The 15,798-nt window shown below is 48.0% G+C and overlaps 3 protein-coding genes across 3 annotated transcripts; all 3 read left to right on the top strand.

Annotated features, from left to right (window-relative positions):
• Positions 1–137: 137 nt before the first annotated feature.
• BKA55DRAFT_498100 (putative amidoligase enzyme-domain-containing protein) lies at positions 138–1,944 on the top strand (the record flags this gene model as incomplete). The annotated part of the gene is made up of 3 exons (XM_046186518.1): positions 138–1,653; positions 1,801–1,856; positions 1,894–1,944. 3 exons carry the CDS (start codon positions 138–140, stop codon positions 1,942–1,944), a joined length of 1,623 nt encoding a protein of 540 aa, XP_046057054.1.
• A 9,341-nt stretch (positions 1,945–11,285) lies between these two features.
• BKA55DRAFT_683348 (uncharacterized protein) lies at positions 11,286–12,083 on the top strand (the record flags this gene model as incomplete). The annotated part of the gene is made up of 1 exon (XM_046198486.1): positions 11,286–12,083. The coding sequence occupies one exon, from the start codon at positions 11,286–11,288 to the stop codon at positions 12,081–12,083; it is 798 nt and encodes a 265-aa protein (XP_046057055.1).
• A 1,214-nt stretch (positions 12,084–13,297) lies between these two features.
• Positions 13,298–14,917, top strand: BKA55DRAFT_670094 (histone-fold-containing protein). The gene is made up of 4 exons (XM_046197952.1): positions 13,298–13,973; positions 14,082–14,215; positions 14,266–14,384; positions 14,465–14,917. The coding sequence occupies exons 1-4, from the start codon at positions 13,695–13,697 to the stop codon at positions 14,827–14,829; spliced, it is 897 nt and encodes a 298-aa protein (XP_046057056.1). The 5' UTR covers positions 13,298–13,694; the 3' UTR covers positions 14,830–14,917.
• The last annotated feature ends 881 nt before the right edge of the window (positions 14,918–15,798 follow it).

The raw sequence follows: 15,798 nt of genomic DNA on the forward strand, positions 1-15,798 counted from the left end.
ATTCAATTCTGATAACCCCAGGCCAATAGAGCAGGCTCTCTGTTGATCAGTCAAGTATAAGAACCATATTCAACATGGGGGAGCAAAACATTACCACCAATTCTCGGAATCAACCTACAGCCGAGCAGAAAGGCAAGATGGAGCCTCGCGTTACCAATGAGACGGGCCCTAAGCACGACGATAAGTATACTTGGCCTCCACGCGCCAGCTTCGGTTTCGAGCTAGAATTCCTGGTGGCTGTAGATCCAAGGAAAGTTGAAGCAGATGACAGTATCCCTGGCCTCGCGCCAGCCACGGGCCACACTTATGGCGAAACAGCAGTTTTGGAATTGCTACGAGATCACGGATTCTGTGCAGAAACGGTGCAAGAGAATTGCGACACGAAGAAATATTCATGGCTCGTCACGACAGACGGTTCAGTGTCAGAGTCTGGAACAGCATGGGAGAATAAGACCTATGCGTGGGATGCGGTAGAGATAGCAAGCCCACCAATGTATGCTTGCGATGAGGCATACAGGCTTGTGTCAGTAGTTGTTAGACTTTTGACTAACAACTTACGTGTTCGAGTCAATACCTCGTGCGGTTTTCATGTTCACGTTGGCAATGGGCCTCATCAGATGGACATGCATGCATCGAGAAACTACGCGGCCCTCCAGTGGGCATCCGACCCGGTGCTATCTACTCTCCATTGCCCGGCGCGAAGTTTTGCTCGTTACTCCAAGTCTATCCGACGCTTTACTGGTACTGAGTTGAGTGACAACGTGACTGCAGATATGGCACGGCGCGAAGTCACAGGGCAAAATTTCATACCTCGATACATTTCACGGGCGAGGAAACTCGGAGAAGATCCCGTTGCTTCCAGGGTCACACTGATCCGACGTCTTCGCGAAACCTGGGCGGGGGAGGACGATGGAAGGCTTCTGGATCCTGATTGTGAAAGTGATGATTCCGACTACGAGTGCGAAGACAGCAGACATTTCGATCGACCAAGAAAAGCCAAAGGAGTTCGGCGAGAAGTTCGTTATATGCCCTACATCAGAGACTTCATCAATGGGGACAAGGCTGAACGGCTAGATGATGAATCTAACCGTACCCGTCGTGATCTACCTCCACAGCTCGATTTTCCAGCCTCCCAGTCGACCGCTTCTTGTAGGTCATCTGATGGCGTGCCTTTGCTGGACGAGCAACGGAAGAAACTGAAGGCTGTATCAAAGCAAGCGGACATCCTGTCATGTGTTTATGACATGGACCTTGACAAAGGTGATGATGATGCCTCATTGAAAGCATCAAAGGTTGCTTGGAGAGGAGTCACTGAGCTCCTGGCCTGCGACGTCGGTGTGCATCAGATCGCACATCTGATGTGTGACAATAAAACTTTGGAGAAATTTTACAGTTACAACTGGAAAGGTCAGTTACAAGACGAGATACCCCCTTTAAAAACAAAAGAGACTCACGGCACTGTCGAGTCTCGGCTCGCAGGCGGTAGCCTCGATGCCGAATGGATCGTCACCTGGATCAAGATACAGTGTCGTATGCTCGAGTGGGCACGAGATGCGGAGCCTTCACAGCTGATGCGTGTCATTGGCAACCTCTCCCGGGACGACGTTTCTCGCGAGTGTACATACGACGTCTTGGACTTCCTTAGGGATCTCGGTATGTACATAGATCTCAAGTATTGCCAAGAGCGTCTGCTCAGGGCTGAGGAAGCATGGTTCGAGTGCGCGATGCTGCAAGTACGCGACTCATCTTCCTCGGAACCCTCAACTGACTCAAAGTCTCGGTCTGCCATTTCCAACAAAGAGGACTCGGGAGACTCTTGGGGAGCTCCCGATAATGACTGGGGAGATCAGTGGCAAGTTGCCATAGATTCAGATTTAGACATCATCTGGTGAGGAATTAGACGTCAAGTGTCGTTCTATAGAAGTTGGCTGGCTCAAGTATTAAAATGGGCATAAGAAGCCAAGATGCTTGTGTTTTTCCCTGTTATTGTTTTTATTATTTGCTTTGGTTATTTTTTTTAATTATTTTTTTTTCATGATAGTTGATTTGTTTTGTAGGGTACTTCCTAAATTTATATCTTCATCTTCCTTTTAACTACAACAACCTATGTGAGCATATGCTCAGGTGATTTGGTTCTCGCCAGTACGTGTATGTAATGAGCTTCAATATTTCTGTTCATCGTGTTTATATTAGATCAAGCAAAGCTCTTTGTGTGGCAAGAATGGTAAAAGAAGTGATAAGTTAAATATGGCCCAGAATCTACTGCTTAGACGTAAAGCTTCGGTATTGTTCAGCTAGATATGAAAATTGTTGCTCCGTTTCTTGAAGATAACTACCCTACACTTTATGAACAACTTCTTCACTGGAGAGAAGTGAACTCACCGCTTCTTACTACTTTTTCCAGCCTCGACTCCTGAAACACAAGTACAAAGCTTGACGACATTTATTCATGGCATTGCAGATATGTGGCTTGAACTATCCGCGGGAATAATGTGGGCAAGGTGAGGTAGACCGTTGGTCCGTGGCTTGACGAGTCATTCATCACTAAACAAACAATGATCAGTTATAAAATAGGTTAGAGCAAGAATCACATCAACGCCTCCAAAACATCACGGCCTTCGAATGATCCCAGAAACAGTGGCGTCTAACATACTGCAATGTAACATGACATTCACCCTCTACTGTGGATGTGATATCAAGCACCGATTACCCTATACACAGACTAAGCCTCAATTTCTTAGCACAAATAAGAGTACATGTTTTACGACGTTGGTGGCTAATGAGGGAAGTAAAGATGAAATATAGTCTCCCCAAAGTGGCATGGCCTGTTTCATGCGGAATGAAGCAAAGTGCAACCCTACACGGCGATAGCATTGTCATATCAAACAGTTGAGATCGTGATGGGTGCATCCAGATCAGAGTCCAATATCAAAGTCTCGGGTAAAGTTAACCATGTGAACGTCTTGAGGGTAACTGAATCGAGAATCGAGCACGGATCTGACCGGAAACCGGTAAATGATAACGATCTGAAACACAAGGCTCAGGGCTGGTGAGAACTAAAAAGACACGCATGAGGCTGTGGTGGTATTGGGCTTATAGCAGGCTGTCAGCAACGGCATGACTTGGCAAAACTCGGCTGTCAATAGTCGTAGAAAAACAACAGAGCGGCGTTTACTGAAAGAAAAAGGAAGATGATTTGGTGGCGACCACGCAGTAATTCGCATGCCACGTTTCATGCGGCCAACTTCTGCAACCCTAGGTTGTATTCCAGGAACCGGCCCAGGAACGGCGATCGACCAACAGATTCCCTTGAACCAGTTGTGACCTACTTTTGAGGCCTTCTACCCTACCTCAGCCCTAGAAGATGTTTGCCGTACGGAAGCAAGAACCTTGACCGCGGCCTTGGGATGCGAAATAACAGGACGATCAAGGTTTGTGCCATCCTACGATCTGCTGGCGCCGCACACGGCTTGTTCATGGCTTCTGCAGCTGCCATTTGTCCCAAGATCCCTGCCTAATCACAGCACCTGTTGAACTGTTTTTGGTGCCTCGTGCTGGGCTGCTCAAGAGCCGCACCATCATGTATGAAAAGAAGGAGTCTGTGTAGCAGAGACTCGGTTAAGTTGGGCCGTAATGATCAAGAGGCAATGGTCCATAACTCTTAACTTCACGGTGGACATCGTGTTTTGTGTCTCTGCTGGATTGGACCGAGGGATGATACGTGAATGCGAGTCAGCTTTGAGTGCATTAGCTAGGTATTGCTTTGGATATGGAGACCAAACTCAACCAATCCTTCTTGTGGTAAGGGGAAACGGGGCCCTCTTTACAACAGTGACAGATACCTAAGGTTCTGTTAGGATTGTGGAGGAGTTGACACTTGAACGGTCTATTCTTGGTATACTTGCGTGACCTGTTGACTCCAGTAGAGTTGTAAGTCTTGAATTAGCCACCCGTGAACAAAATCTTGGTGGAGAACTGATGAGCAAACTCAAGCCAGTGCAGTCCACTCCGGTGCAGAGTTTGCATTCTTGAAAGGGTTGAACGGTCGTAAAAAAAAGACGTTATGGTCCATTGCTAAACGGATTTAATGAAGCATCAAAATCTAAGCCTCGGAAAACACAAACCACATTCTTGAGGACGTCCGTAACCGATTCATCATCTTAAGCAGGGATGATGCCTGCGACGAACCCTGGCAACTTAGTTTAGCTTGCCGCAACCAAGGCCAGCCACAGCCATGGAATAGGTATTGAAATGGTCTTTTTATTTTTCATAGTCTTTCTTTCTTTCTTGCGAAGCTTACTCGTGCTTGCGGCTCTTGCGACGTTGGGCCCACGAGTCATGCTATGACTTGTGTGTATCAAGACATATTCGTAGAACAGGAGGGTTCGTTGCGTGTAAGACATATATACTTGAGATACTTTGTCTCGCTTGCGCAGTACCATCTGCTACTGGGTCCGTTGCTCATCGAATCCGAGACTTCCGAGAGTATCAAGCGATAGGATCATCGTCTTATCTTATCAAGTTAATAATTCTCAAGTTTTCTGTTCAACACCAATGTCTCAGGCCCTTTGTCAAGAAGCCGCAGGGTCTCATCGCATGCAGATGATTGCATCGGGATGGACAAGCGAATGGTCGCTATTGGAGGAGAATACGCACATACCCTTCGATGGCAGATTAGAAACCAGTGAGTGATTGTCTGAGGGTTGATGAAGCGAAGGATCACCGTACATACATTAGTAAAAGCCGACCTGACCCGTTCGCGATGTAATGTCAAGGTGGAGCAACCCGACGTTTGAAACGGAGGGAGGAGAAACACAGGCACTGAGTGGGTTCGCAATGACGCTGATGTGCTCTCGGCTGTGAACTTGTGGGATATATCCCTTGTCTGGCATCAACGTACGTGTGGTAGCATCAGCTGCAGGACCCTGGGAGATGCAGTCATGTCCTATGTATGTATGTACGAATGTACATAGCATAAAATTGAAAGTATAGTCCTTCGCTTTGTTGTGTTTTATTGCGTTATTTCTATGTCATGAGATATGACAGGGAGAAAACTCGAATTCACTGCAAACATATGACAGCCTCTCTGTATAGCATATTTGATAAGGATGACAGTGTCATCATCCAGGTATCAACGGCATTAAGAACGGACGGAGAGACAAGTCACCGAGATGACCCGTCTACCGTTCCATCCGATATATCCTGATCGGAACTGGAACCCCTGCATTTTGATATCAACTTCATCTGTCCACTCACAATGATTCTGCTTGAGATTGAATGTATGCCCTACCAAGTAATTAAACTCACTTGCTCGATACTGCCATGGGCTCAGCCTCGTGCCGCACGTGGACCAACGGCAAGAGAAGATCGGGGGATTGCTCCTCCGAGGCCCTCGAGCTACCGCTATAACTCATGAAATTCGGTAGCGCCTGTGGATACGCGCCTGCCTGTTTCTAGCTTCTTAATTGGCCTAGCTGTAAATAAAGATCTGATGGCTTGCTAAATATTACTATTGGTCAAATGGGTGAAATGGCTGTGCCTAGCGTGTATCCACAGGCGCTACCGAATTTCATGAGTTGATGCGGTACTACTGCAAGTCATTCCTTGATGGTGTCGTCATGATGTTAGAGGAGAGGGCCTTGACGAATGGTACGACAAGGAGGATGCGGACTTTGGTCTCAAGAAAGTCCTCCGGGCCCGTCTAAGTCGCGACAGAGGAGAACACCAAAGAGGAAGTGCCGAATTCGACCAACCAGCGGCCGACCCTGGACCTCAATCTTGAAAAGCGTGGTAAGGTATGCCCATCCTACCCCTCACAGATTTTGCCATGATCAGGAGGGCTCGTGCCTTGCAGTAGAAATGTGATCAGGTAGGTAAGAAAAGGCTGGGCGTGGTTGGCTCTTCAGCCCATTTCAGTTGAGGTGTGCTCTTCTGGCCAACCGAGGGTCTGGGTCTCAGTCGCCCACCACCGTTTTTAGACGGGTCAACTGTACAAACCAAGTGCAGTATGGGCAGCCTGGACGGTAGCAGAGAACCAACTCATGGTGGTAGCGGTTCTCATGGGATGTGGGATAGAGGCTTGGCAGGAGCTCCAATATCCATCAACGCTGACTACTGTGATGGGTGGTCTCGTTGGAACTTCATTAGGCTTAGCCTGTTCGTTCTTACATAAGTAGAGGCCGTCTGTTGTTGACAAGCTGGCGAACGCGCTGAAGCGGCTGGGGCTCGTCCTGTCTCGAGGGGTATTTTTGAAGAAGCGGTGTATGCTGTAGGAGCTTTTAATGAAAGAAGCTCACCAGTATCCTTCAGACCTGAACCAGGCGTACCCCTGTTTCCCTTTCTCCACACTTGAAATGGACATGGACAGGGATCTAAAGGTATAATGGTTCATCATAACCCCTCCAAGCATCCGATCTCAATACTGGCCAGTAAGTGGTATTGCTCAGCCTTTTAGGTCATGAGGCAACAAACTCTCTAACAGCGACGTACATGTTTGCCGATAGTTGGGTACGGTGCACCTTCAAAGTTGCTTGACGTCGCTTTCAACTGACTCAATGCTGTGTGTGCAATTGATGCTCTGTAAAGAGTGGAGAGCAGTTGGCCAGAGCTCACAAAATTTGAGTTGCGGGAGAAAGCGAAGCCGATCAATTAATTGCCTGGTGATAAGTCAGACTCGTCAAAAAAGGTGTTGCGCTAGAAGGAAGAATCCCCCTCTGAGACCGGCACCTGACAGAAGAGGGTTAGTCGCAGAGGATCATGGTCAGAGAGAAAGGGAGAACGGCTAACCACAAGATCTGACTGTGTGCCGTCCCGCTGATAGGCTCTTCCCGCCCGTTAATCACGGTATGGTTTCGCTTGGCTTCTCGGAGGCCATGGCTCACTCGGGTTAAGCGAACGCTTGGACTTCTGGCCGTTTGTTTCGTTTTCCCTTTCTTTTGTCTGGCTTTTGTTATATATGCATCACGATCGCGATCGCGATACTCAGTTTATACTCTGCATGTAAGACACATAGATAACTGTATTGTCACGAATGAGATGGATTGCGCCAAGTGAAGGGGCTCTGAATCATATATCATGGAGTATCAATTCAGCCGAGTTCTCAATTGACTGAGCCCGCTGTATGAGACGATATAGCGGTCTGTATCAAGAAAATGCTCACTATCCAGCTAGCGCATGTGGTACCGACACAAGAAGCGGAGGTGGACCAGGTTCAAGGTGGAGATATCTTGGATGGTGTTCAGCTGCAGTGGTGGCGTGATCTGGTCAGGAACCAGGAACAAGCAAAGTCAGGCACAGGAACAGACTTAGAAACCCGCAAATTCCGGAAGAACCTCAAAGCGAACATACGGTTGTCGTTATTTGCTCGGAAAGCCTTCTCCCTGTCTTAGATTGACATCTGTTTGTATCACTTTCTGGCGAGTGTAATGAGACACTGATATTGCCATCATGGCTCAAGTTGAGTGCCGTCTTGGTTTTGTTTCAACACCTTGCGGTGGCCCACAACCGGACATGACAGAACTTGGCTTTTGAGGCGGTGACGGCCGGAAAGTCGAAAAGTCAAGAGTCTGTGCCTCATAGTCTCAGGCCGTCTTATTAAGTTCGAATTTTGAATCGTTTGATCTGACCGTTAAATGCTAATTAGGCTAGATGATTAGATCTATTTTGCGCATTCAGCCCAGTATGTAATGACGGACGGCTTTGAGGTCAGTCATGGCTGGCGGCGAAGCGGTTCGACAAGGGCCTGGAAGCTTTCCACGTTGACAGCCAAATGGTGAAGATGATAGGCCTGTTTATTGTTCGATGGCTTACCAGCCAGCCTGCCTAAATAGGCAAGCTTATACCGGACAGATCAATATCCGTCCAAGATGGTAATAATGGTTAAAGTTCTAAGCTAAGGACGCTCATGGGATGTCGTTGTGCATCCCGATTTGGCATGTTGTATGGTGACAGTTTGATTGAAGGGCTGAATGCAAAAGTAAGGGCAAAATGTAGAAGCGGCCTGGTATCCCTATCGTGACTAGATACTGCTCAGCATAGACAGTATATATCAGTGATGAAGATGATCGAGTGATAGTTTGCAGGTCGATGGCAAAAGTAAAGGTATCGTTGAACTGCAGAATAAGAAAAGAAAGGCTGCACAATAAGCAATGCTAAGCTCAACGAGGGGATAACGCTGTCCCTTGAAAACGGTTCAGGTGCATGACTTGATATCCCCACGAGCGAAGGAAGGGTACTTGTCTTCTGCTGGCGTTTCAGCGTCATGGATCAGGTTTTGTTTGTATGCATGGAGAGGCGTTGGGAGGCAGATAAGTGATCAATCCCCGTGATTTTACACGGGTACTTCATATTCCGTACACCTCCGATTTTTGATAGGCGCGGTGCCAGCTCGCCGGCCCGGTCGATTTGTCTCGGTTCACCTGAAATGACTTGTCATGCCGAATGAGCCATGATAAGAATGCATTGTACTCCGTACGGTGACAATGATCAACAAGGTACACAGAAACGTTTCGTGGAAGGAATGGCACAATTCTTCAGGAAACAAAATTATCAGCTGCCGCCGGTACATATGGAGCAAGGCCGCACGTATTCGTGAAGCTATTTTGCCGAGTCGCTATCTCCCGCATTGATTTAATCGTAGAGGGGCCGTAGAACGAGATCATGGGGAGCTATTGAGCGTGAATAACCTGATTATGGCGCGTCCCCATTCTAGACCGCATCGTCGACAGGCAAGACGAGACGTGACAAAGTGAGACATGGGCTTCATGATGGCAGATGAAAGACAACGAGCCTGATTTAATCTCTGCGCATTCCAGCCGGGTCAGGCGAGGCCGCGTTTTCGAGGACATCGACAACCTTGTAAGTAGCCATCTGCTCCCTTGCAGCCCATGCCATCCTACCAGCGTGACCGCACCAGCACTTTGTGCGTGATTAGAGCGAGTGGTGACATACCATCCATCGTTGATGTCGCGTCCATTTCTGGAATCGCGGGTGAAGAATTAAACGAGGGTCCCGAGCCGTTTATCTTCTTTGCTTTTTGTGCGTTTTGATGGCATGCGTTTATGGACTGGTGAGTGGTGAGGTCTGCAGCAACCGGTTTTTGTCAATCTCCCTTGCTGAAAGGCGCAGATGCATGTTCTGCTCAGCTCAGCTGCATGCTTGTCTTAGACCCTTGGCAAGGCCGGACTAGTCTGTGTCCGTGATCTTAGACGAAGAGAGAGGCGGGTTGATATGTGAGGGGGCTCAACGAAGAGGAGGTGAGGCTCCAAATCCGGGGGATCCTGGCATGTGTCGATGACGGTGAGTTTTGAATGCAAGTTTGAGGTTGGTAGTAAAGCATGATGGAAAAGGGATGAGACATGAAGTCGGTATTATGTGAGGGAAGTTGTGTGAGTTGGCTTGCTACTGCCTCGTAGATCGCGATATTTCGAGGAAGGAACTATTTACAGCAACTGCTAGGAATGGGTTTGGCGTAGAAACGGGCAAGTACACGGCACAGCAGTTCCTGTCTCTATCTCTGCGAAGTAAATCACAATATATGAGAGTTCTATGCTAGACTCTCCTGTAAGTGAATTCTTGATCTATACAATTCAGGTGCGTTGATAGCATCAAGGTATGGATTTCAGGTTGTTGAAATACTGTTCTGTAGTTCTGATAGACGTCCATCACCTTCTCATACGTGGTAATCAGGAATCACTAATTTGAGCTCACTCACCACACCCACCACTTATCACCCCTGTCTATTTCAGTAGATCGTATGCACAGAGAATAGGAACAACCTCAACTCTTCGTCCCTGAGTGTGCCACGTTCATGATGCTCCTCCAATCCATCAACGCCATGGCGCTAGAGTCCATCAATATCCCCTGTCTCCTGCCCCTCAGGTCCGGACGACCGACTCCAACTAGAATAGTCAGTTCCCTCTGGGGCCTGGCCTAAAAACCTGCGTGGCCCTAAAACGTCCTGAACTGTGCCCAGCGCCGTCTCACAAGGGGGGGAATGTATCCACTTGTCTTCAGTGATAAACTGACACATGAGGGACAAAAAAAATGTGCGACGCAAGGCACGAGTCGAGCTGGATTGGTTGTGCGGGAATTATTCCAGTTTCAATTCTTCCAGGCACGAACTTGGAGGGCGATTCAGATTGGCTGTGACCTTGTTTCCTGTTTCTCCCTACATTGACACTTTAATGTGCTGTCTGTGTCTCTTTGCGACTCTTTAACAATGCAATGCAATGCAGGGCATTTCTCAACCCTGTACGTTAACGAAAATGGATACAACTCTACTGTAATTAGAAGTCGACTTCTTGATCGTAATGTACGGAAAATACTTGGCAGACCAGACCTCTCTCTGGTGGGTTGTAGACCAGGGTTTCATGTATCAGCAGCTCAGAGCTTAGTCTCACCCCCTATCCACTTACTATCCACTACAGCCCACACCCTCTGAGTGAGGCTTCACACCTCCTGTCTCTCACCATCTCGCATGTCTCTCATCTCTTGTTCTTATTCTTGACTAGCTAGGTACATACATACATACAGCACATTTTCTTAGTAGAGACTAACATCTGGCGTTGCATGCTCGCTGGCCATGACGATCCTAGGCCTGCACACTCACTCTCACCCATGATGTTCCCACTACTACCGTAATGCTGTAGGTAGTCTTCACACCCTTTCCCACTCCTTGAAACCCCCAGTCTGTATATAGCTTCAACCATCCCCCCAACTCACATTCTGATCTCTTGACCTTCGTCCTGCCTGTGCCATATACAGGGCCTTTGAGTTCCTGGTCGATATATCCTCACCTATACTCCTCTCATCTCACCTCACCTCTACCGACGTCCCACCCAACGTCGATAACTTGGGGTTGACTTATACCGACTGTTAAATCGAGTTTAATCGAACCGAGTGAATTCAATTCAACTCAATCCGATTATCACCGAAGCTCAATCCCGAGCAGTAGCTTGATTGTCAGTTAACCTTGCTCATTTAATATCAAAGTGTGCGTGCCTGTTACATGGATGATATATAGTGGTCGGTGCATTGATATGCATGGACACCATCTATCATCTCGTATCTCATCCACATAGTATATAAATCATCTAGTACAGTAACTGACCGTTTCCCAGTCGGCTTCAACTCGGAAGTGTATTCTTCCAAGCTCAACATTCACTCACCTTCTCTTCTTCCAACACACCTTTTGACAACATCGGTGTGCTTTTACTAATACTTATCAACCTCACTTCACCTCCCTCTGACGTCTTCACATACAGACGCAGAATGGAGATATAGCCATGAAGGACTCACACCTCCAAGCTCTCATCATTGTCCTCGCGACCGTGGTTCCCGTCACCGCCATCACCGCAGTCGGATGTTTCCTCTACCGCCGCAGCCGCCAACGTCGATTTCTCTTTATGAAGAGAGGCATCACTCCCATCGGCGACGAGGAAATTGAGTCGTGGAAGAAGGACAGGAACCAAGAAAAGGCACGCATCATCGAGGCTGCAAACAACGAAGCCAACGATCTAGAGCGGCAACTCCAGCATCAGAGACAGAAGAGCACGTCGTTTAGTTCTATACGCAAACCTCCGAGTGTTATCGTCTACGATCGCCCTCATCCCCGGGTCTCTGAGGAACTCTCACCACGCTCACTTCACCACAAGCGCAGCATCGACACCCCTCCAACCCCAGTCGTTGCCCGTGCTCCCAATTCTCGCCCTGGTCTAACCGATGAGGCTGTCCAAGGCGAAGATGCCTTTATCCCACCTGTGAAGCGTCAGCCTTCACGATTAGCCAAGCTTCCTCCCTCTGCTCGCCATAGCCGAACTCGCAGCAGTCGCAGCAGCACTATGAGCGCAGTGTCACCCCGTGATCCCTGGCACGGTCACTATCCCGATGCTTTCTTCGGCACTCGCAGTTCCAGCGAATACCTACCCAGAGCAAATCGGTCACTGGATATTCGACGACAGCACCAGCGAATGCATTCCATGTCGAACATGAACCGACTCTCATTCGACGATGAGTTCTTCCTGGGAGGTCTCTCACCGCGACCTTTGATCCGCAAATCAGAGATTGGCAGGGCCATCGGCTGAGCCAGAAGAATCTGACGATACTGTCACTGAGAACCAATACAACGCAACACAATACGACATGCATACCCTTGTATCGTTGATTACCATCCCGAGCCGTATCAAGAAACGGTTTCCGTGACGGCTTGTTTCAAACCCCGTCAAACCCCATCAGCACCCTAGTCACAGTCAAAATTGGCGAGGCCGAGATCACTTTTGATCCATTTCTAGAAGGACTATATCCGGTCCATAGAAACATTGCCATCCCATTGCCGCTGTCACTTGGAGGCAATTCGATCGTGATGGGTCCTCGGCATTAAATTGAAGATACTGCTTCATTTCGTTAACGACCAAGAGATCCGACTTTATGACGTTCGACGCAACTCTACCCCAAGCCTCGACCTCAAACACCCACTTACATTCTCTTCACGAATACGCAAGACCCCACTGTCATTTTCGATCTTCGCTTCTCACTCCTCTCCTAGAAGAGGCAGTAATTATGAGCCCGGTTGAGTCCGCCTCATTTTAACCCTTGGCATTCGGATGCCATGGGGGCCATGGTTTTATGCGCTGGCGTCTATGCCCGGTGCTGGAACACGGAGGATTTTGTGTGCATTTTGATGATGGATATACCCCAGACTTTCCTTTATTTTTCTTTTTATGTTATCATGACCAAGCGAGCAAGTGACATGAACGGACACGAGACGGTCCGTTTCATGCGATGCAGATACATGCATGATTTATCCTGATGCAGATGATATCCACGGCTGACTCGAGCCTGGCGACGAGAGTTCTCTTGTCAATATAAGGAGCAGGACAGACAAATGCGTCCATGGCACCATCAATGGATTGCCAAACACCTATACGAATGCTATATATATAGATACGCACTCCAATTCAAACAAATTGACAACAATGCCTCCCTCAATGTTTCTCTTAAACCCTTGACTCTTGGGCGCATCGGACTGATAGACGAAGGCGTATCCAACTGACGCAATTAAGATGAACAAGATAAACTTTAGATCGACATAGTTAACCTTGTACCAGTCACGTTCCAAAACGTCTTTATGAAGTTTAATTGATATTCTTTTGCTTTGCTTTGTGTACCTTTATCGCACTCTGTCTGTTCCTGAGGCACTAAGAAACCACTTAATGCGACTCTAGCCACTCACAGCGGGGCATCGCGTCCAGCCACATCCCGTCTCGATTCCATTTGGCGCGTTCACTAAACTTGCACTCAACCTCAGTCCAGTTTCACTTGCGTTCTCACTAAATTTCCAGCCAACAACATATTATCTTGTTCAGTAACTACAGCATCCGCAAGCATCAAGATTGAGCTTTTGCTACGTAAATGAATTCCGACCAACAAAACAAAAACCAATACGAGTCTCTACATTCCCTGCTCTCCAATATCCGAATTGAGATCCTCACCTGAAAGGGGTTGAGAAGACAGTGACCAAGTGGTCGCTATATCAAACATTCCCTCTCTGGAACTTATCAAATACAATAAGGAGAAAGCATTGTTGTTCAACCAAAGTACCCATTTGCCTCATCTCAGCTGGATAGCAAAGTCTGCACAGCCACATCTAAAGCATCTCCTCCCAGCATCAACATACTATCTCATCACCACTCACAATGCCGCCTCGCAAGTCCAGCTCGCGAAAGAGCGACACTTCAACTGCACGATTTGTCCCGATGGACGATGTGTCCCCCGTAGAGCAAAGTCCAGCACCCGCACCGACACATACCAACGATCCCGTGGCCACACAAGTACCTGCACCAGCATCCCCAGCTGCCAATGAGACTGCTGCTGCGGAAGCTGAAGGGGACTCTTCCATGACCCAGAATGGAGACAAGAAGGATAAGGACAAGGATAAGGAGCATAAGGAGCATAAGGAGCACATTACCATCGAGGTAGGTTCAAGAAATAGCAACCCACTCACCTCTCAATCATCGGGTGTCCAATATCTATCCACAAGGGATGCTCAAGATCCAAGTCTCATTAACTAATTCAAACAATAGGACCTGACCCTTCCAAAGTCTATAATAACGCGCTTGTCTAAGGGCGTTCTACCCCCCAACACACAGATCCAGGCCAATGCCATCATGGCTCTAAGCCAGAGCACCACAGTGTTCATCAACTACCTAGCGTCTCAGTGCGTAAAGCCTTCTTCTCCCTAGGAGAAAATCACTAACTGCGAATCAGCGCCAATGAAAACACCGTGAACGCCGGTAAAAAGACAATCTCTCCTGCAGATGTCTTCAAGGCCCTTGAGGAGACCGAGTTTGCGTTCCTCAGAGAACCTCTTGAAGCTGAATTTGCCAGTATGTCTTTTTCTAGGCCCTGCCATGTCTTTACTCATGGGACAGAATGTATATTACATGGCTGCTAACAACCTACACAGAGTTCAACGCTATCCAGACTGAAAAGCGCACATCTTACCGGCAAAAAGTCCGTGCTAAAAAGTCAGACGGAGCAGACACTGACATGCCAGACACCTCCAACATGGAGACCGACGCAGACACGACAGCTGTCTCAACAGGCCCCCTAACCAAGCGCCCTCGTGTAGAACCTGGAAACGCTGAGGCGGAGGAGGATGCCGTAACGGAGGATGAGGTTGAGATCCCCGAAGATTCGGAAGACGATGAAGTCGAGGAAGAAGACGAGGAGGAGGGAGAAGCCAGTGGCGATGATACCCAGGATGCCCTTGAGCTTAAGGAAGGAAAAGAGGAAAGAGATGAGGCTTTGGATGGGGATGAGAGTGATTGAAAATTGTGCCTAGTCATTGGCCCTGCGGGCTGGATGAGCGACTCTGGTGTTCATAGCGTCACTGTAACACAATCTATCGACATGCTATTCTAATATACTTTCCGTCCCTCACCTTGTTTGTACCTACACAACTGGGTATGACAAATCCTACTATAGTCTGCTGTACAGTTCAAACCTAAATCTCAACTGTCGTACTACGCACCTTGCCAACAGTCTCCAGACACTCCACATTCCTTACCCTCTCACAAGATAAGCCCTGTTGCGAATACTGTCCCGATGGAAACATCCCGGCGGGTGTCACCGTGCTGTCACTTCAAAGGTAGTACGTAAGACCTAAATATTGGACGACAACATCCCAGACAGCCCGATTCGTTGGGCCGGGTCCAAACATGCTGTCGTGACTTCGTATCATATAAATAGACACGAACAGCACGTCGCGTCCGGGTTCGTTGCACAGCTTTGATACTGACTTGAGCTTCAGCCCATGGTGCAAGAACATCACAAAGCAACAGTATCAAGACAGTAAACATTCTCACCAAGCATCATCATTACTGTCGCAACAAACAAAGCCGCAAAGTAGAAAAGGTAAGATTATAGACATGAATATCAAATCTGAATCAACAATCCCAAGCATATCACCCAGTCGGTATTAAACCCTTCTCGAGCGACACTCGCATGTCGTACATGCATACACACGCTTCACGACTGGCAAAATCGTACCCCAAGAAGAACGAAATGTTTAAAAAGGACGAATCGAAGAGTGACGTGGTATCAAAATGAAAGCCTAATAGATGTATGCCTCGCCAACACAAACAGTACCCTGCGACGCACAGGCGAGTCGCAATGGAAAACTCATTCGTAGTACCACCAGAACAACCAAGTCAAACCAAACCAGTAATCTGCCAAAATAACGTCAGAGTGAACCCATATGCCTGCATCCAACAGGATGGCCTGGTAAACCTATAACAA

Source organism: Fusarium redolens (genome assembly GCF_020744475.1).
Source record: "Fusarium redolens strain MPI-CAGE-AT-0023 chromosome Unknown BKA55scaffold_1, whole genome shotgun sequence".
In the NCBI taxonomy this organism is placed as follows: Eukaryota; Fungi; Ascomycota; class Sordariomycetes; order Hypocreales; family Nectriaceae; genus Fusarium; species Fusarium redolens.